At 40.5% G+C, this 23,556-nt stretch overlaps 1 protein-coding gene across 1 annotated transcript in view; it reads right to left on the minus strand.

Moving 5' to 3' along the window:
* Positions 1 to 23,556, minus strand: part of TMPRSS7 (transmembrane serine protease 7) — a 434,671-nt gene that overhangs the window by 320,732 nt on the left and 90,383 nt on the right. The window contains exon 8 of the mRNA XM_078658964.1: positions 21,760 to 21,890. Coding sequence (XP_078515090.1) covers positions 21,760 to 21,890 — 131 coding nt within the window. The remainder of the gene's footprint in view (positions 1 to 21,759; positions 21,891 to 23,556) is intronic.

The raw sequence follows: 23,556 nt of genomic DNA on the forward strand, positions 1-23,556 counted from the left end.
ACCGATTTTTTTTTGCTGCTGTCTTTCCAATGAGGGATAGCTCAGCACTTTCCAACCTGCCCTTTAGCTACTCACTCAAAAAGAACAGATGATGGATGGAATGCTAAACAAATCAAACATTCACCCCAGTCATAGATCTGCGTCAAAGCCATCGTTTTTTTGCTCACCATGCCATTCCAGTTTAGACCCAGCCATATGCAAATCAGTTTTCATCCTGCTCCCCAAGGGAACATTCCAGCCAAAACTGTGAGGCGAGTTCCTCCCTGGACCGTAAACAAGCATCCTCGGACTGGTTTTGGGGTACCACCCCTCATCAGCCAGGTTAGCTTGAATCTGGTAGTATAGCGAGCACAAAACCCATGTAGGGGCATACCCTATCCACTTAATGCTGAACAAATCAAACATTCACCCCCAGTTATTTATCTGGGTTAAATCCATCAGTTTTTTTGCTCGCCACGCCATTCCAGTTTAGACCAAGCCAGGTGCAAATCAGTCCTGAGCCTGCTCCCTATGGGAACAGTCCAGCCCAAACTGCCAGACCAGGTCTTGGGCTAGAAACAAGCATCCTAGGACCAGTTCTGGGGTATCACCCATCTTCAGCCAGGCTAGCTTGAATCTGGTGGCATACCGAGCACGGGACCCACATCTGGGCAAATCATCCCCACTTAGGGTGACAAATGCAAAAGGTACAGATGATGGATGGAATGCAATTTTTTTGTACTGCTGTCCCTCCAATGAGGGATAGCTTTGTCCTTTCCAACCTGCCCTATAACTTCTCACAGCACCCTGGCGTATAGCTTCTTGGCAGCAGACTGGTCCTGAACCTCTGTCTGGGCTCATAGTACTTCACCGTGGGCTGAAGTTTTCCTTAGCAGCACCTTTTAGCCCATAGGGTGGACAACCATTCCTGTCTAAACCCCAGGCCCTTTGCCTCCTGAACACTTACATGTCACCTGTATGTCCAGCATGGTGATCCTTTTTTACTTGCCCCAGAGGATTAGTTAACACAAGTTCCAGGGAAACCCTCTTTTCCGAGATCACCAGCAATTTTCCCCCTCTGCTGTACTCTAAAAGGGAGTGGGGAGGCACATGCCACTAGCCTGGAAGTTACCAATCTACAAAGTCCAAGTTAGTACAAGTCCAAATTGTCCCACAACTCCAATAATGTGTTCATCTACAATCTGGCCTTCAGTCCTTGCCGTTAGCATATTTCAGTGTGTATATCAGTCTCTACCTGGGAGAGGGGTTCTTGAGTGGGGGTGGAACGTTCCAGAATGGGGGTACCTTTGCGCAATCCAAAGATAACCCATAATTACTTTAGCCCTTTACTATCTCTCCTGTACAGATGTTTGGTCCATTTTGTTATGATAGCATCAAGTAGTCAGTGTTCACAGTTGTCTCAGAGCTTTAAGCTCACCCCAACTGCCCTTGCAAAATAGGTTCCTTCCTATCAAAACAATGGTCTTTCTGCTCCCCTACTGCAAGGCATATCCAGGTATGCCCAGCCTTGTCAGGCTTTGATGATGTAGTTAAGTAATGCAGATACTACTCCACCCTCTTCTACTTCCAGGAAACGGATTAATGTCATCCTGATAAGGCTATTGTGTGGGGGAGGCTTCGATAAATCTTATAGCCGGCAGAGTAATTCACTTGACTTAGCAAGGTAGTTCATAGACTGAATCTAATTAAAGGCTAACTCAGTGACATATATCCAAAAACCAAAGTACATGAAGGAGTGCAAATGTGGCCAAAATAATATATATCTACACGTAACACTTTTGTTTACCTACAGAAAGAGACTTTAAATTAAGCCTGGGCGAAGTTCACAGAACTCCGCGAAGTGCAGAAAAAACTCCACTGCGCTAAGTGGAGCTCCGCAAGTGATATAGTTCCTTTAGATAAATGCTGTTCCCGGTGATTTTCAGTGGCAGGTGATTGTCCGCACTGTGCAAACATCGCGAACGGCGCCATGCACAGCGCAAGCAGGTGCTGCTTCCTTTCTGCCGCTCAAGTAGATTTTTACTTGAGAGGCAGCTTTCTCAGTGCAAATGGATTGTTTCTCAACACGACCACTCGCAATGAGAAATCTGACCGCCTTCATTGAGAAATCTTGCTGGGAGGTTGATTTTCCATGCTTTCACTCGCCAACTTGATGTTGACGATCGTAAACGAGGAAAAATCTCACCAGGAGGTGGATTTTCCTTGCTCGCATTCGCCAACTTGACGTTGATGAATGCGAGTGAGGGAAAAACTACGCTTCGCTATGAGGAGCGGAGTTTTTCAGAACTCCGCAAGCACTGCGTAATGGGGAGTGCGGAAATCTCCGTAAACTCAGCGCGCAGAGTGGCGTTAACTGCCCAGACTTACTTTAAATCCTTCTCTGGGTTGAGTCGATATACACTTGTTAATTTGGTGCAGTTTTTCCCACTAATGTGAATACAGTAAATCAAAACAAACTTACAGTGCAACACTACATACTCAAACTATGGTAAAAATGAAATGGGCATGTTTATTTTCGAATGCCTACTTAAATTATATGGCCTGCATTGGTCATAAACAAATTATTTAAGGACACCTCTATGATAGGATAACTGCACTGATAACAAGCTGAGTTACTCTGTATTTCCGCTAGTTCAGCTGGCACATGTGTGCACATATGCTTGCACACATGAACACATGTAATATAACCTGTCCAGAGCCTCTTACCCCAACTGGCAGCAGTGGACCTTAATTTAAAAATAAAGCAGTGAAGTTGACAGTCAATATCACTTTACCAAAGTTTACAGTGAGTGAGACTCAGTAAAACTCACAGCAGACATCTAAAAGTCAGGTAGGGCAAAATCAACAAGCATTTGCAATGCAATCGGTCTCGCCTTTGGGACCTTATAAGCATTTCGCCATGCAACACATTACCGTACATTACTGCAAAGTAGCCGAGCTATGGACTGTGTGGCAGTGATTATGGGACTTACAGTAGATTTGGCAACAGACAAGTGAACGTGGTGTTTGAGCTCTTAGGAGTTGGTTGAAGACAAATACATTACATTATTGATACGCTTTAATTAAATGTGTAAAAAAGTGGAGCCTACAAAAAAGCCTGGGTAAGTTTGTGGAATTAAAAATACATGTCCTCAAATTACTCCCGCCCTCTGATTCTCGACTCACAGTTCCCCTACTTTTTTACCCCACTTCGACCACTGTGTAGAACTAGCATCAGCACAGCTTAGGTGGCCAAAACCCATATTCTTGATTGTGACATAAATCAGCCACAACATATGGGGCAGTGTGTGGGGATGGCCAATACTGGCCTGTTACAGCAAATGGAAGACTCTTTTTTTAAAATGGTGTGTCCTTACTCCAATCAGCTTCAAATTATATTCTACATTTCGAATTAGGGCTCCCCTTTCTGAGCGACACAATAAGAATGGCCCGGTCCTCTTGTGGCTATCCATTTGGCAAAGAACTACGATAGACCTGACACAAACCATTATAAGAGAATGCTGCAACCTAGATTATTACAAAAGAATTGGGGGGGGGAGGGCGAAATCATGAAGAAACTGTATTGAAGGCTATAGGGATGGAAAAACTCTTTCAGGACCCTAACTCCTATAAGGGGATCACAAAGAAACGGTTAAAAGATCTATATTCCCAAAGAGCAGAATACGCCCGCAGGAAAAATAACCAGATCCATCACTCTACTATTGCGTATGACTTGGTCCCATTAATACCGGGAGATGGTTTCTATTACTTAGCACGGATAAACAACGCCCAGCACAGATTTATTCTAATGCGCTTCAGATTAAACATGATCCCGTTACTCCTGGGACATTCACAAAAGAAGTATAGGCTAGCTGATCTCAATCGCTGCCCCTGTAACAACCTTGCGGCGCAGACAGATCTGCATATCCTACTATTTTGTTAAAAATATTCTGAAGAAAGGAAATTGTTTATACTGCCAATTCTGAGGCATCATAATTTTAGGCAATGTTGGGTCGCAATGTATTTCTGAAAAGCCCTACGTGACCCATTCGTCTGTTTCTGTGTTGCGTCATATTTATGGGCCTGCCTCAGGAAGAGGAAAAGGGTGGGCATAGTTTCTAGCAGCACCTGTAACCATATTATGAACTGTTTTTTCCATTATAACTGATTTTAAAGGTTTTAATTGGACCAAAGCAAAATTTGTTTAATAATGTTTTAACTAATGTATATGTGAATATTTATTGATCTGGATATTTTTTATATATATTCTTTTGCTTTTATGATCTGTCCACAATGATCAAATAATGCTGTGTGAATTTGATTGTGACATAAATTGTGGCAGAGCGATTACGGAGTCTCCAAACAATGAGATCGGTTCTGTGCTCCATAGAAGTTTGGTGGGGGCGTGGTCTGGTCACAGAGGAGACCATCTTAGCTCCAGGCAAATCCTTTTTTTTTACCTGTCGTAACCGTGGCCATCGTAGTGCCACGCCTACTCTTCTCTATCGCCATCCAGCCCGAGAACTTAGTTCCCACAACACTGTGGCCTGAGAGTATTGCATGAAATAGCCTTTTTCACTCCCAGTTGTGGCCACGTCGCAATCCTGCTGCTGATCATTCCAGCTTACAAAGACGGTGCTGAGAGGGGCAAATGAAGGTGAACAGCGGGTGGCACACAACAACCAGCTGTTATCAGCACAACACTAACCATGTGGCAACATGTGACGTGTGACAGCTCCACCACTCCAAGCTTTGCAGTCAACATTGCTGCACGTTGCATTCAGGGAAAATTCAGTATGGGTGCAACATCTTTGCACGCAATGTACAGTTACTAAAAAGCTAAAAGTAGCTGAAAATGTAATACAAGACATAAGGTCACGATGTAAATCCACAAAAAGAACTTGAAGAGGGCGTGCACCAGTTCTTACCACCATGGCCAGATGACTGCTTTAAGCCTTTTAAGTGATCCTCCTCTACCCTTGTGCTGTTGTAACCCTCCCGTTAGAAATACTGATGCGGACACTGTGGCTATGCTGCACCTCAACCCACCCCTTTCCCTGTTCTCTGGTTCACGAGCTGTGGCTACTTCTCAAGGCTCCGCTTGTCAATTGATCCTACTTTGCTGCTGGGACAGGGTGGGAGGTTTGTGTTAGAAGTCTGCGACCTACTCCCTCTCTTTGGCAGCCATCTTGAAGTGGAATTCTTCTACAGCCATTCCAATACTTTTTTTACAGGAGACAAATGGTCAGAGATATGTTATGGAAGACTTTAGCGAGGGCACTGGTGCCACAACGTTTATTACAGTGTAGACATTATCGGGCCATTCATACTTTGTGGTTTGTAAATGGGAGGAGTCATGTTTTAAATATTTTTTCCCAATTTCCCAGGGTCTGTCGCGATATTTTGCTTTCTAATTGTGGATGTCCCTCTCTGTCAGGGTATCGAGGTATAGGAGAGGTTGCCTATCTCCATTATCTCCACACCCTGCCAGATGCCTGGCTTCCGTTTGCTGCTGGCCGTTCCTGATTGAGCCCAGCATGTGTTTTAGGGCACTACTTTAAAAACAAGCATTTGTAATCAAATAAAACTCGCATTTACGTGAGTCCTATTACATATAAAACGGGAGTGCGGGCAGGCAAAAAGGCATGAACGGAGGTGCGGGGGAGGTTGTGTCCCGAAAAGTCATGGACTGCGGGTAGGGACGGGGAAGGAACGTGAAGAAAATAGTGTTGACAGTAAATGAAAAGGAGACAGTAGCAATGAAAGGACGCAAATGACAACATGGCTCTCAGGAGGCAGGACTAACGAGCCTAAAACGAATGGGAAGGCTGCATTTAGGACCTACGCCAATACAAAAGATGGGCGGAGAGTGGGCGGAGCTTACACAGAGCTTCCATGCTATAGTATATAATGCCTCATTCTTCACAACCAGGCCTCAATATATCTTAAATGCAGCACCTCAGGTACTCTATGGGCTCAGCAAATATGATCACTTTTCTGGAAATATTGCAGAGCTCCATTATCTACCAATGAGCAAAACACTATTTTTAAACCATATTCCATAAATCATCATAATTTCTATATGTCAGGTGGTTTGGATTCTACATTACTAAATAATGCTATTACCAAACACCTTTAAACACTTGTTTCGACTTCCATCCAATGTATCGCCTGCACAGATCAGGCTGGAATTTGGCTTTTGCAATCAACAACATGCAAGAATGGGTCAGTACGTTAGGACTTGGGAACAAATCTAAACTAATATTAATAACCCAATGTGCGCTGTATTGTGGCAAGAGAAGCTACAGCATGAAAAACTGTCTTTCTATAAATATCTGCAAAGAGATCTTGAAGAACTGTCAATTGCTGAGATCTGGGAAATGTCCTTAACAGCACAACAAAGTTTCAAGAAAATAATTAATAAATCAGTTAAACATTTATCGCTTTTGAAAGACAAAGAACTGTTCATTAAGCGATCCCACGCATTGATGTTGGTCCAAAAATATACAAGTCTTAAGGTTCAACCGTATTTAGAAATACCATGGTCTGTATAAACCAAAAACATATTTATGAAAGCAAGATTTAGCAACTTACCCGGCTTAAAGCATGCAATGCTTTGGTTGAGACCATCTATGCCGACTATGTGCAGACTATGCAAGCTATGGGATGAAAGTAATATATGTGCAGTGATGATGGCGGAAAGAAAACAATATCTGAAAAACTGTTTCATTGACAGAGGTGTTCGTACTTGCAAACATGCTATGGTAGTTTGTTTTAGACCAATGGATATTAAAATGAACGCCAATTTTACAAAATTTTTGATACTAGTAAAAAAGAAGTTAGACGCTTGTGAGTTGAGCGCTGTAAATCTGGAAGTTTAAAACAATTACGGATAAAATGTAGTACCATATTACTGAATTTGCACACAAGTAATGAAATATTAATTGTTACTATCTATATTAAGCCCTGGGAAAATGATGAACTGATGTAAGGCTTATAAATAATTTTTAGGTTTCCTTTGAGGAAAATATTCTGAGACTATTAGGAATTTTAAAATTATTTGTTTGTAATTTTAATTGGTGTGTTATTTAAGATTGTACTAATTGCAATATTTTTTATTAATCATGCAAATAAAATGTATTATTATTATTATTATTATTATTATTATTATTATTATTATTATTATTATTATTATTATTATTATTATTATTTATATGTCAAGCTTTTTGTTTTGGCTGAGCTAGTTTTACAAGCATTGGTCTGTGGCCAATCTTCAATCATATATGCAGTTGCTGCTGATGTAACCACCAAAATAGAGGCATGCAGGGCAGGTATTTAAAACACGTTTCCAAAATTTGGAGAAAACAATCTTCTGTTGAAAAAGAAAAACAGGCAATGGCTGGTTGACATGGCTGTCTAGTATAGGCCCATCCTCTTCCAGATGCCCTTAAGCTTCAAATTTTTTATAGTATCAAGAAACCCTTTTAGAGCAATGCTTTATAAGTAGTTTGATGCCCCAAGTGCAGCTTCTTGGGATCCTGGAGGGCATCGGTGGCTTAAGAGCGGACAAAACATTTTTGGGTACAACTACAATGGTGGCCAAGAGAGACATAGCGACCAAATGGAAAGATCCAAGCCCCCTACCATTACCCAATGGGGAAAGGATTGAACTGGTGTGCCGCACAAGAACCACCTGTGTATGAGGCTAGGGGTTGCCCACCCAAGCATAAAGGTATGTGAGGCAAATGGCTGGGTTTGATGGAATGCCAGAACAGAGGAAGGGAGGGAGCAACGGCACCCATAAACTTACTATAAAACTAAATAATGTTCTTGAATTTTGTAAGGGCGGCTTTCCCGGCAAACAGATGTATTGGGTAACAGGGGGTCTGAGGAGTGCAATGATCTGTCGCATCTGTTGTTAATTTAAAAATCCAATACATTTGAGTATCAAAAAGAAAAAAATGTTGCTTGATAGTTTTCCTTTAAATTATTTTCTTACGCTCAACTAGTCATGTTTTATATGTAACACACGGAACCCTGCTTGAAAAAACTGCATTACAGTCAGTAAATCGGTATTGCTATGGATCACATCACAGGAACTACACGTCTCAAAGATTTATCTTCATTTGCTCTTAGTGCAAACTGAACTTTGTTTCCATGAAACCGCATGCTCAACAAAGAAACAGATCACAGAAACAAAAAGTTTATCCTTAGCTAAATGAACAAATCAATGAATATTTTCCAGAAGGTGGGTATTCTCCATATCTTCTTTTATTATTGGTGTTGTTCTTCAAGAAACCAAACACTAGCCGTTGCCAACACGTGTTTCGTATTGGTATGTATAACCATGGACTTCTTCAGGGCTATAGCTAGATTTCTTGACGGGATCACGCAAAAGCTCTCCAAATATCGTGAGAGCAGTAAAAAAATAATTAGTTCTCCGGAAATTCCCAATTCAATGTATATATCAAAACTCAAAAACTTGCTGTATTCAGCCCTCAGTATCCAGAACAGTTTGAAGTGGAGCCGTAAATCGTGAATCAATCCGTGGCGCTTAAGAAACACATCACATGTTGCAGTCCATGAGAAAGCTAACCGTCATTCAATCAGGAATACATTTGCATATCCATAGCAAGTAATTGCATATACCATAACCCTAGTCCTGTGTATAAAATGCAATAATTTAGAATGTGTTTATTATTATTATTATTACTATATTTGTTATTAATATGGTTGTTATAATTACTAATATTGAGTAATTTTGAGGATCATTATAATAAGTATCACTATTAGTATTATCATCATTATTATGATTCAATAATATTAGTAAGAATACTACTACCATTATTACTAATAATAATAATATTGCATAATAATAATAGTCATCTTCATCATAAGACACCTTTTTTATAATTTGTGAAAAGATTATTTACCATTAAATCAAATCTATATATCAGTTGATGGAAAATAAAGTCATTACAATGATGCTATCATGTTTCACATAAAAGTGATCATCAGGTTAAGTATCCTACATTATTTCATATTTCATTTGAATAGAATCTACCACAGTCATAGTAACAAATCCCCTTCAAACAAGGGGCATACAAATATCAGACAACTGTATCTAGACAATGCATCAGATGATGGACCAACTAATGAAGACAGTTTAACGGAGTCATAAAATGTTCACGTTATATGTGTGTGTTTTTTACTCTATCCTCAGAATTGTAAAATATGATGTTTATTTTCACCACATTAAACTTCAGTTAGAGTTCGGCAAAGGGGAAGCCTCACTGGTGAGGCTCTTCCTACTAAATGCTCGGTTTTCCCACCTCATTTAGTAGTCGGGAAATCACTGGGTTGGTGTGTCTGACACTGCCCTCCATCGTGAGGTGGAATGTTGAGTCTGAGGAATTCTATTAAGGGTATTTGGGGCTGATGAGGTGCATAGAGGTGTAACAAAGTTTGTTACATAAAGTTTTGTCGACCCAATTCACCTGAGCTGAATCTTCCCTTCATGGGATGGGAAACAATCTGAACTACGTGCCTGTGAATAACTTGCATATCCGTGGTTGCCATTTCCCAGTTGGTTGACATTATGATGTGGTTAGTTGGAACCATCATTTTCTCTGTGATGTGCGTTCTGTTCTTTGCACCTGGTGGCATATTCTTTATCATGCTGTTTTGTTGGAGACAACCACTTTGGTGACGTGGTGGCTGAAGCCATCATTTCTTTTCTGCAATGTGCTTTCAGCATGCAACACCATTTTTGTCTTGTCTGATTAGTGCAGTGTGGTGTTTACCACACGAAGAAATGTACAAGATGTCTTTAAGATCAGGTATGGTTTATTAACCTCATCCACGACAGCGCTGGCTCCAACTGTCACTTCACAACGTTCCCTATTTTCTCAGCCAGGATGTTACATACAGAATATTCTAAATTCTAAAAAGGAATTACATCAATGTACAATATATTAAGCACATCATTACACATCTCCCTTCTTAACAGTTGAAGAAACAAAAAAAGGGATACACTGTACAGACATGACTAAACAACTCGAAAACTCGAATAAAAGAAAAACAAGATAAGATTACACATAATCTTTCATATAAGCAGGAGCTCTGCGTAACCTTTGACTCTTTACGCGTACTCCTGGAGGAATATTAGGAGAGGAACGAGAAGCACTAACAGACCCACTCAAATCTTCATCAACAAATAAATCATTTTGTACCCCATTTTTTGATTTGACAACCACTACCCGACTTTTATTCCAGATCCTACCATCCTGTGTTTTTATGGCATTTTTAAACACCTTGATGACTGGTCTAATGCAAGTGTACTTAGACCAAGATTTCCTTCCAACAGGTGCTTTTATTTTCACTAAATCACCTATCTTCACTTCCTGAAATTGTACACATTTCTTGTCATCAAAATATGTTTTCCTGCAAGCTTGTTTTTGTAATTCCCTCTCCCTCCAAGCACCAATGCGGTTATCCACCAACCCTTTGTTCAACCTCATCCACCCAGGACACCACATTGTATTGGGAATTCTACCCTTAAATAACTCAAAGGGAGACCTACCAGTGGTTGAATGTGGAGAGCACCGATAGGCATCAATTCTTTCCCTGAGAGCATCTCTCCAATTCAGACCATTAGCTCTGGCAAGTTGAATACATTCCTTCAACGTTTTATTCACCCTCTCAACAGCACCATTAGTTTCTGGATGATACAACGAGGAGCGTTTATGAACAATGCCACAACTAGTAAGAAATGAGTCAAACACACTGGAGCAAAATTGAGGACCATTGTCTGATAAAATGCTGTTGGGAAAACTTTCTCTCTTGAAAATTTCTGACAAAAACTTGATAACAGAATCTGACGAAATGTCACTTACAGCACTCACTTCTATCCAGCGTGAGTATAAATCTATCAGAACAATCAAATAAGGAGTATCAACCACTCCAGTAAGAGGACCCAAGATATCAATGGCTACTTCATCCCACGGATGATTTGGTAAATTTCTACAAACCATAGGCATTTGTTTGATTTTAAGAATCTTATCACTGGCACAGCATTCTGCAAATTCTCTCATCATTCTTTCACGCTCCAAATCTATCCCAGTCCACCAAAACTGAGTACGTATCATTTCTTTGGTTTTTACAATACCTAAGTGTCCAGAGTGTGCATGTACTAACAATTTTTTTCTTAACGTTGAGGGTGGTATTAGTCTCAACCCACGAGTCAACATGCCATCAGTTATAAATAACTCTTGTGAGATAAGAGACCAAGGCTTATCTAAACGCTTATGTTCTCTGAGCATGGACATCACCTTGACTAAAACATCATCTTTAGACAATTCATCCTTCCACTCTTCTTCTCCAACAACCCCCTCTGTGATCTCACAGACATTAACAAATTCCTCCTCGTCCATAACCTCAGTACATAGATTATCCTTTTTTACAAGTCTGGAAAAGCAATCTGCAGTCTTATTTGAAACACCAGGCAAATACTGTACCTCAAAATCATACTCTTGCAAAGAGATAATCCATCTTCTAATCCTAGAAGAGATAGAGTCTAAGCCCTTCTTGCAAAATACCTCCTTTAACGGTTTATGGTCTGACTTTACAATAAATTTAGTGCCCCAAATTAAATTCTTAAATTTTTTTAGTGCCCAAAAAATAGCTAATGATTCTTTTTCAATAACTGAGTAGTTCAGTTCTGGTCCTCGAAGACATCTTGAAGCACAAGCAATAAGGGAATCATTACCTTGTTTACTCTGCACTAAAATCGCACCAAGGCCTTTATCACTCGCATCAGTAAATACAAAAGTAGGCAAACCTGGAACGAATGCCTGCAAACAGGGAGCTTTTTTTAATTCTTCCTTAATTTTCTCAAATTCATCCCTACATTCATTTGACCATTCAAAAACAACACATTTTGCAGTAAGTCTTCTCATGTTCTTAGTTTTGTCTGCAAAATGTAAAATACATTTTCCGTAAAATTCCACCATACCAAGGAAAGAGAGTAACTCTTCCTTATTAACTGGCTCAGCCATATTATCAATAGAAGTTACCAAATCAGCTTTCGGAAAGACTCCCTCACTTTTTATACAATGTCCAAGATAATTAACCTCCTCCAAACCAAACTTACACTTCTCTTTCTTAAGTGATAAACCAGCTTCACTCAATCTACTCAATACAGCACACACACGCTCGTTATGTTGTAGCATATTAGCTCCGTATATTAATAAATCATCCTGATAGCACTTTACACCACTAAGACCTTTGAGTATGGATGCCATTATGCGTTGAAACACAGAAGCAGCTGATATTAGCCCAAAGGGCATTCTTTTAAATTTGAATGTACCCATGGGTGTTATGAAAGCTGTCAAATCCTGACAAGATACATCCAACTCCACCTGGTGGTATGCAGAAGCTAAGTCTAAAGTGGTAAAATACTTAGCACCCTCCAAAGTTCCTACAATCTCATCAATATTAGGTAACGGAAACCTATCTACCACTACTTCTTTATTTAAAGCACGCAAATCAATACACAAACTAATCTCCCCAGATGGTTTCTTGGCTATAACTATGGGTGCCAACCATTCTGTGGCTTCTACAGGTTCTATAATATGGTTCTCAATAAGTTTGTCAATTTCCTTCTGTACTTTTCCTTGTTCACACAAAGGAATCCTCCTAACTTTTGCTATAATGGGAACTGCATTTCTTTTTAGTTTTATACAATGTTTGTATCCTTTTAGACAACATAACTTCTCATTAAATACTTTGGGAAACTTTTCTGAAAACATTACGGACAGATCTTCCACTTCTTGTATCTGCACCTGGGGTGAGGCATTGGGATCCAGTCTAACCCCTAGATCATGTTGATGTCTCCAACTAAGTAGCGAATCACCTTGTTTTGCAACATATATTTTACCTGGAATGATGCGACTACCCAACTCAATTGTAGCCATAAAATAACCCAATATTTGTATGGGTTTCTTACCATAGCCTAATGGTAAAATATCACTTTTGTTAAGTTTGACATCCTTTCCAAAACTTTTATATAGCAATGCTTCATCAATCATGGTAATTTGTGAGCAGGAATCAAACTTGAATTCTATTAACACATCATCAACCTTTACAAAATGCGAAGGATGCTCTAATTGACCTCCATTTATCTGAAACGTGACTGTTTTTACTTGAGGTTGAGACCATTTTCTATTAATCCCTTCCCTCTTGTTTACTTTAGTTCTACAGCATTTCGAAAAATGACCTCTCTTACCACAGCTATTACATATAGATTTCAAAGCAGGACACATAGGAGAATTAGCTAGATGACCAAAATTCCCACACCTAAAGCAAGAAAACTTGCTAGTATTGGTAGCATTAGAACTTGTATCATTTGACCCAGATTCATTTTTATCTATGGTTATTTTCTCCTCTCTCTTTACTTGACATACAACCTCTTCAACTTTAGATTCAGATTTATTTTCTGACTGTGTCATCTTTTCCTTTTCTCCTTTTAGTTCATCCACACATTTAGTCATATGTTCGACTTGTTTTGCTATGACTAAAACTTCTTCTAAAGGAGGTTCATCCTTCAACCATAGTTCTTTCCGGATGCTGTCATGCGCACATTTTAGGACAAATTGGTCTCTAATTCTCTCTTCTAAAGTCTGTCCAAATTTACAAGAAGAGGCCAATTTCCTCAAAGCAGAAACATAGTCTTCTACTGACTCATCCTTCTTTTGGCCTCTTAAACCAAAATGATACCTTTCCATTATGGTGCTCGGCCTGGGAAGATAATGTCGGTCTAACTGTTCAATAGCAATCTCATATTCACTTAAATTTATTTGTTCAGCTGCAGTTAATTCGGGCAAATGTTCCAATACATCTTGACCTTCTCCGCCTAAACAATGTAGCAATAAAGAATGCTTTCTTTCTGCACTTAAGTTTGTGCCACATACTCTCGCGTAATTTGCAAATATCTTCTTCCATTTCTGCCACTTCACATTAGGTTCTCCTGGACTTGTTAAAAAAAACGCAGGTTGTGTTACATTCTGCATCCCTTTTTTTTTTTGTCTCTTTATATTTTAAATGTATGCTGAGATTTATCTTAAATTTCTTTATATTCTTCCTTTTTTTTTTTTATAAATATAGGCTTCACTTCAATTTGTTCCTCCGTTTGCCTAACAGTTTTAATCAGACTTTACTGATATAGCCAAGTTTGAACTATATTGTAGAAAAAAAATTCTTTTTTTTTTTTTTATAAGCGCACCTTGCCCATATGACTTTACTCAGTCATTTTATAAACTTGACTGTTATGTTTATTTGTAAAGAAAGTAAATTCTTTTGCTTTAGCAGGTAAAAATGTTGTAGAATGTCTCTTTGTCTGAAAAATAATGAACAAGCGTTCTTTCAACACGTGGTTATAATTGAGTGCCTTCCCTCGAATGTTTCAGAAAGAACTTTATCTTTCTCGTAGACTTTCCTTCACGTCACAATGCTTAATAAGACTGGAACGTCACTGAAACGCATACGCTATGTCGATTTGAAGCGTTTATACGTTTTTGAGAATGAGACGTGGTAAACACGTCACTGAAACGCACACGTTGAGGCCTGAACCGCATACACCATCACACCCCGAACGAGGGATGCGCGCGCAGGATTTGTATCGGTATCGGGACTTTTCCTCTAAGAATACTTTTTCTTTTTTAATATTCTCTGGCCTCCCACCATACTCCTCACCGCATATTTTTCTCTTCACGAAGAGACGAATAGGAACCGCCGCTGGGAAGACTACGCTTCCTTTTTCTTTTTCAGCCGCTGGAGGAGTTATTTAACAGGCGAGTCGGCTTCGTGTTGAGGCTTGACAGATGTCGATCGTCGCCAATTAATATGTGGTGTTTACCACACGAAGAAATGTAACAAGATGTCTTTAAGATCAGGTATGGTTTATTAACCTCATCCACGACAGCGCTGGCTCCAACTGTCACTTCACAACGTTCCCTATTTTCTCAGCCAGGAATGTTACATACAGAATATTCTAAATTCTAAAAAGGAATTACATCAATGTACAATATATTAAGCACATCATTACATGCAGCTGCCATTTTACATTGGGATCAGTTCTTTTGGGCCTGTATCTCCCATTGTGTGCTATTTTTATAGGGCTGTTTTGCTGTTTTGGTGAATGCAACTATCTTTGTTCAGGATCAGTTACACAATATTGTAAACTCTTGCAGAGCCACCATTTTGAGTTAAATGCCGCCATAGTTGTTCATGATTGGCTACACAATATTGTAAACTCCTGCCGTGCTGCCATTTAGAGTTGCTGAATATATAATTTATATAAACCATTCCAGCTGTAGCATCGAGGACAGGAAATTGTATTCTCCCTTTTGGACATTGATCAAATTTGAACTATGGATGGCATTTCTGCTCCTGATCCATTTTTGGTCCTTCTGGATTAAATTGATCGGGATATATTTACTAAAAAAAGGAAAGGGCTCTTTTAATGCACAACATAGGCTAAGAAGGTAAATCAGTGTTCAAGACTTTGCCTGTACTAGAAACAAAATTTCGTATAGATCAAGAAGGTTCAGCAGGTGAAATGGTAGCTGAGGACATGGTCAATCAATGTGCCACAGTAATCCAAACATTGGATGAAAGATTTTTTCTATCTAAAAATGTGGTTTTAGAGAGGCATATGTTTTGCGTAGGACTCAACAACCCAATGAGTCCATCGATGATGTTGTGTCAGCTTTGAGGAAACTAGCAGTTATGTGTAATAATTGTGAGCTTTAGAACACAATTATCCGTAATCAACTAATTGAAAAAAACTTAAGCAAGAAAATTCTAGAGAGGCTATAACTGCTTTAACTATTGCAAGATTAACTGAAACTGCTAAAGTGTATTTTAAATAGTTGTCAGCTCATGTGGATTATTCTGTTGAGAAGGTTTTTAATCTAGTTAACACAAAGGAAGATTGGAAAGACATGAAGAAATCATGCACAAAGTGCTTAGGTTACCTCTGTCCTTAAGGTGTGATCTGCGAAACAAATTGGACAATTTGCGTGAACTAGATGTCATTATGATGATTGAGGGCTCAGAGTGGTTAGCGCCTGTTCTGGTGTGCAAGGGTGACCATACTTTACAGTTATGTGTGGAGTTATGTAATCTAAATCTGAATATTTGGGTTGATCATGAGCCATACTGTACTGAGTGATAAGTCAAGACAGCTCACGTCACTTATTACACTAGAGGAAGCGTACTGTTACAAGGGTATGTCTTTTAGGTGGGCATCAGCCTACACTGTATTTCAAAGGTCAATAGGGAAGTTGTACAAGGACATCAAGCGAGTACTATACTTTCATGATGATCTCTGATGTATGGCTCTTATGATTGTGAAAATAATGACAGACTGATGTTTGTATTGCATATCTTACAGGAAAGAGGTTTAACCTCTTATTTTAAGAAGTGTAAGTTCAAAAGGTAAAAGTGCAACTCTTTCAGACATTACATTTAAAAAAGAATGGTGTGTAATCTCGGAAAGTTGTGGTGGACGAATTGGGTAATGAATGTAAATGTGTTGGACTTGTAAAGCGCACAGCTGCCCGTGAGCGTCCCGGCGCTGAAGACATGGGGGGGAACCTGTCCTGGCTTTTCCCTGTGAGATGGTCCCTTCTGGGTATCTCCAAGGTGAAACCAGGCATCCCCGGCGTCTGTGGGGGGCCATTGTAGAGATGAGGCAAGCTTAATGCCCAGAGTTGCCGAGTGTTATCCCTGGTTAGAGTAGGCACCGAGGCGAGAATTGTCGAGTCCGCAGACCCTGGTCCACGACCCTGCCGCGTCAGGAATTGAACCCTGGTCCCGGGCCGTTCTCTGCTTCCGGGTCTGCCGCCTCTAACCAGTGAGCCACACCTCTCCACCAATGTCAAGAGGCATTTGGCAAAATAAGCATAAACATTGTAAAGACCGAACCATTGAAACTCTTTGATTCAGGAGACATGAGCATCATTGTGACTGATGCCAGCAGTTTTGGATTTGGGACTATTCTTATGAAGAGAAAGAAAGACGGTAGGGACGAGGTGGTTGCTTTTGCATCCAAAGCAATTCAGGGTGCTGAGGCAACATACTCCACTATGCCCTGGCTCTATGGCGGGGGAAGCAGCATTTTGGGATTCATGCTTGGGTTGGGCCATTTATTTTATGGATGGGCCATACATCCTTGATCAAATTCTTCAGCACTGAAGAGGCTGGTGAGGCTACTCCAAGAATAGCAAAACACAATTTATTTTGAAAGAATATGTTCCGGGTAAGAAGAATACTGTAGCAGGTTTTCTATCCAGGATGTCTTTATGTGACCAGAATAAATTCTGACATGATGATGGTGAGAAGATGTGCATAAATAATCAGTTTAATGAAGTGCTGCAAGACACTCTTGACAAGCATGGTTGGAGGGAATGTTTGGAAAAGGATTGTGTTACCAAGCAAGTTATGTTGTGGGTTGCAGGTGGCTTGCCTAATAAAAAAAAAAAACTGTACGAGGATGCCATGTCTTATGCACAGATTGTATCTGAATCAATTTGTGATGAAGGCTTGTTATACAGATCAGGATGATCAGATCAGGATGATTGGTGCTTCGCAGTGACATGAGGGAAAAACGCAAAAGTGAGGGAATGAGAGAAAAAGTTTTGAAATTAGCTCATGAAGGTCAAGTAGGGTTCGGGCTACAAAGTGTAGAGTGCAGGAGGATTCATGGTGGCCAGGGGTGGACACAGCCATTGAGCGTTTCAAGAGAGATTTTGGCATTTGTATTGTAAGTGACAAATCACAAGTGATCAAGACAACACCAGATATTCTCATTAAAACGCCCATGGTGCCTTGCTCTAAACTGGCTTGGACATCACTGGTCCCATTAAAGTTTTAGGTCAGAGTTCTAAATATGCCACTGTGCTAATGGATTACATGACAAATAGCCAGAAATGATTTTTGTAATTCAGTGTTCTAAACATGTGTTTATGAGAGTAGATTGTCCCAATCAAAAAAATACATATAATGGTACGCAATTGGTTTTGGAAGAAAAGAGAATGTTCCTGGAAATGCACAGTACTGCGCATGTCAAGATTTCCGTGTACCATCCTAGGAGTAATGGTTTGGTCAAGCGTTTTAATCATACATTGAAAAATCAATTACAGTTAGCTTTAGTGAACAAACTAAATTGGAGAGCGGTTGTGGATAATATGGTATTGGCTTGCAGAACAACACTAATGTTAGCACTGGTGTGTCACCATTTGTACTCTTGAGGGCCCTTGTATCTGGGTGCAAACTGATCAGTGAGTGGATTGGTCATTCCACTACTGATCCTACATGTTTATCGAGGGTGGTTGATGGAAGAGAAATTACAAGAAGAATATGAAGGATATGAAGGTGAACAAAGGGCGAAGGGTGATGACATGCCGAGAGTTGGTTATTGGGTCAAGTTTCAGAAACCTGGACAGGGTTAGAAAGGTCAATCCAAATTTCCATCATCTGTGCAAATAGTCAGGTTTTTACCTAATATGGTGCACAATAACACAGATAAAGTATGGAACAAGGATAGGATTGGTATCATTCCTCTTCGCAAAGTGGATTTTGTACGATCTAAGTTGAGAGACGTGGAAGGAGAGGCTTATATGGCCTCATCCGTACCCTGCTGTGTACATCCTGGTAATACCAGGTGGTTGTCTGAGCATTACAAAAGCTTTGTGATGGGTTGAGTTTTAATATGCCTTGTATCAATTACCTTTATTTGTGTGCAAAGTATTATTAATTTAGTTTAACAAAACAATGCAGTAAATCTCGAGTTGTCTCATTATCTGTTGTCTTTTATATATATTTTGTTTTGTCTCTTTATGTTGTTGTTATGTTGCATCATATTTTACCCTCATAGAATGCTTTTCCTTGCCTGCTTGTTTTTAGTGGATATATTGTATGCACGTATCCTACGTTTATATGTTTTGTAGTTCTTGTTCAATCTATTAGGGGGCAAGAAGTGTTGTATCTGACATCGAGCTCCATCATGAGGTCAGTGAGGTGGAATATTGAGTATGGGAAATACTGGTGAGGGGTTGATTGTTGTATCTCAGAGAGCTGTCATTTCGTATGTTAAACGTTTGCCTACCTACTTCATCTGAGCTGAATCTTCCTTTAATAGGTGTTTGATGGAAGAGCATCAGATGGCTATGCCATCAAAAACCGATGACTGGCAGCCTATCAGCCATACCTCAGGAAGACTGTCCTATTTAGGGTGGGCCTCGAGACAAAATGTTTCCTGTGAAGCACAGCCATGAAGATCATGCAAGAAAAAAATATTGATGACCTATACATGCAGCTATACATGTCATGGCCATTGATTCATTTTTTGCTGGCAATAACCCCTTGTAAGAAATTGGGTTACTGGAGGAGGGGGGTGAAACCCTTCTAAAGCAGCAACCACAATCCTTGTCAGAGTTAAGTCACATGCAAACCCCAAATTGACCTATGCTCAACTCTCTGGTAGCTTGACACAGAGCAGCCAGGCTTCACTAAGAGGCAATGTGTAGAGTAGTTATGCAGCTCTTGAAACAGTAATAAAGTGAAAACACAAAAATTCCACACCAATTTAGAAAAATAGAGTACATTTTAAGAAATAAATCAAGACCAAAAATTCAATCTCTAAAACTGGAGATATAAGATTTCAGTGAAAATAGCGACACATAGCACCAACTGTGGATATCTGGTAGTGCTAGACTGAGACTAAGTCACAAGTTCAGGCTGTCTGCAATGGAGCCAGGGCCAGCTACAGGGACCCAGTTAGGCATGCTGAACAAGAGTACCTTAAATCCTAGTAGCAAAGATTTGTGAAGTCCACTGTCGAGGGTGCATCACGCAGTTGAGGCAATGCGACATCCTAGTCAGAGATGCGTCATGCAGTGTCGTTCAAAGGAGCTAGGAGGTTGCAATGTGAGGTCCTGCATTATCACTGAGGAGGCCGTTGACGAGGGAGCTTGCAAAGTCCTAGTTGAGGATGAGTTGAACACAGGCTGGTTCTAAAGAAGCTGTGGGGCTTGTGAAGTGGAGTTCTGGCGCACACTAGTGGCTGCCACTGAACAGAGGCCTGCAATGTGAGGGCCTGACTTGGGGATGCGTCGCACTGCCTGCCGTTCTAATGGAACTGTGGGCTCTGATGCGAAGTCCTTGCATTGGGAAAGTATTCAGCAGAGGGGGTGCATCAGTTCTGCTCAGGCTTGCGCCGCATAGCAGAGCAGATGTGTTGGTTCTGTTAGATCCACAGATGGGCTGGCAAGCCCATCTTCAAGAGTCCAGGACTGGGGTGACCCCACTTGACAGGGTAGGACTCACAGATGGCAGAGTCCAGGAACTGGGTTTAAGGTTGCTGGAGTCTTCTGTATCTGAGACTCTAGTCAGAAGATCGGCCAAGTAGCCCTTGGAGTCACTATGCTGTAATGGGTTCAACAGATGCAGGTTCAGTCCTTCTCTCCGAGAGAAGAGGGCAACAGACAGCAAGCCAGTAGATCATGGAAGCCGTCCTTCAGAGCAAAAGTCCAGCAGAGTGGCAGTCCTTTCAGCAGTACAGCAGTCCTTCTTCCTGGCCGAGTCCAGAGATACAGAAGTGTACTAAGGAATTGGACTCAGGGGTTCCACTTTGAAGTGGAGGAAGTTTCTAGAGGTATCCACCCCCTGAGGTGTCAGGCATCTCCTTCCCCCTTATCTGCCTTCAGCTTGTCTAGGGTCACAATGGACTAGTGACAATCCCTTTACGAACATGCTTAGGCAGTGCCTTTGTGATGTGCAAGTGTGGTAGGTTCACAGCTTCTCCCTCTCATTTAGTCAGAGTGGGCCATCTTGCCAACACCTTTCCTCCCTTTATCCCACTGTCTGGGAGCATTACACAAAGACTAACTGCTGGCTACACCTAGGCATGTGACCCAGGAACAGGCTGCATGCACCATGCATCCCATGCCCTCTGGGCTGTCCAGGGCCTACCGTAGGGGTGACTTATATGTATTAAAAGGGAAGGTTTGGGCCTGGCAAATGTTTTATATTGCTAGATCGAAATGGCAGTTTACAAACTTCACATACAGGCTGCAGTGGCAGGACTAAGACATGTTTGAAGTGCTACTTAAGTGGGTGGCACAATCAGTAGATTTTAATTTACAGGCCCTGGGTACATGTGGTACTACTTTCCTAGAGAATTACTATTAAATTAAATTACATTGATTAATTGGGTGCAAGCCAATTCTACCATGTTTTAAGGAGAGAGCACAAGCACTTTAGCACTGGCTAACAGTAGTAAAGTGCGCAAAGTCTTAAAGCCAGCAAAAACAAAGTCAGCAAAACTGGAGGGTTGAAGTAAAACAAAGTTAGGGTAGAGCCACGCCAGGCAGGTCTAACACCCCTGCATGAAGGGTTTGTTTCTACAGAACAGACGATGTTGGGTAAGTCGCCGTAAGATGACAGCCGACCATGCCTTGCAATTTTGCATAAGTGCAAGAGCCATGTTGACAGAGTTACTTTCTTTAAAAATTCCCTGTCCAAGTGGAGGGGGAGAGGTGTAAATACGGCATGTGCTGTGCCACATTGGAAGGTGAAGCCTTGGCTGCCATGGGGAATTGGTAGAACATCTCTCAGAGGCTAAATGACCCCCTAAGTTTACAATACAATTTAAAAAAAACAATCTTTAAAAAACAGGTGCATGTATTGTAGATAGTTTTATTTATTTTTTAAACTTACTTTCCTGTGGAATCGCTTCGAAATATCCCAGTAGTCTCCTTATTTTGCTTGCATGTGTTGATGTGAATGTTGCAAGCATAATATTGTTTGTAGAAACAAATGATATTAATGTCTCGGTTGGTTCACATATTCTGAAAAAGAAACAAGGATGTGGGTGAGTAGTACGGTATGAATTTTTCACATGCTAGATGAACAATTGCATCTATCAATCAAACCCTGATGCACTGACATAATGTAGGACAACTTGCATGACTGCAAATAATGATTAACATGAACGATAGTGGGTGTGGCCAACCCTTTGGGTGATGTACCACAGATTCACAAAATAATGCATTTTCACATACACCGACCCACGGCTGCTCAAAGCTTTGACTGGAGTGTATATATATCGTAAATTAAATAAATGTCATAGATATATAAGTATCCCCAGAATGATGTACTCTTGAATTGTTTACCATACTACGCTATACGTATATGTAGGTGAATAATGGTTATTATTCTTTGTAGGTTGCTAGTGCACCTAATATGGCAATACGTCAGCAGGGAAATTCATTCCATGATGTTACATTTTTGGAAATAACTTTATAACACTCAGTTTGACAGTCAACACATGTTTCACTCTATAATAGCCAATGCAACTACAGCTTTCTCAAGGCTGTATATTGGTGTTTAAAGTAACTCCATTAATTTATTTTGTCATTACTATAGAACTCATTGATACCATAATTATGGGTTTCACTGAAACGGTGCAACACAATAAGCGTAATCATGTTGGATTTAGTGTTGTCGTGAAGTATAAGATAATTTCTAGGAAAAGATCTATATTTGGGAGGTGAAGCAAGTTGGGGGTAGAGAAAGTAAAAGGACAAGGTCTCACCAGATCAGTTAGTGCATATATGTTTGTGGGTGCACATAGATAGGTTTGTAGGCTCAAAATAGCTATTATTATTGTGAACTGGTACCTCATGTCAGTGGTCACTAACATCTTCTACAGAAGTTCAGATGAAGGGAGGCAGAGCCACAGCAACATTGACAAATGCACCTACAGGTCAGCTGTCAAATTCTACCATAAACAAATCCATCAAACACTAAGTTCTCACTAAACGCATTATAAACATCACAAAGAGGGCCAAGGGGATCTTTGCCATTGTGAAGAAGTTCTCCTCTCCTGTAACTAGCGCTACTAGCATCACCTCCTCTTAGGACCTCAGCAGCTAGCTTTCACATGTTTGGGCAAGAACTTTGAGTTCTAGCTGGACCCATCCACTCTCACAGCCCTCCTAACAATCAAGAGAAGCCATCTGAAACCCAATATAACCACTTGGACCATCACCAGAGCTAGCGAATTATAGGCTAGAATTGCAGGAAATTCTTACCCTCCCAAACATCGGGAAAATTCCCTGGCTAAATTATGTTAAGAAAGAACTAGGGAAGTTAGGGCTATCCATCTTATGGTCTGACCCGCTTTCATCATGTCCCGGGGTTACACGAAGGCAGCTCATTACCCAGTACCAGGAGAGTAAAATGGCTATTCACCTGTAAGGAAGTGGCCTTGGCACCCTAACGTCATCATTTTTAATAACAAAGGAGAGCTATAGGTTCGAAACTGTTTTAGATACCAGATCCCCAATACTAATCAGGAAACTGTATCTCCAATGGAGGTATGGCAGTTTACCACTACGGGCCAACACCAGCAAATGGGCAGATCTTTCCCCGTCTCATTGCCCAGGGTGCAAATCTGAACAGGAAACTGATTTGCACATATTATTCTTCTGTAGTGCTTATGTGCAGGCGTGG

The sequence above is a fragment of the Lissotriton helveticus genome, chromosome 8 (assembly GCF_964261635.1).
Source record: "Lissotriton helveticus chromosome 8, aLisHel1.1, whole genome shotgun sequence".
Lineage (NCBI taxonomy): Eukaryota > Metazoa > Chordata > Amphibia > Caudata > Salamandridae > Lissotriton > Lissotriton helveticus.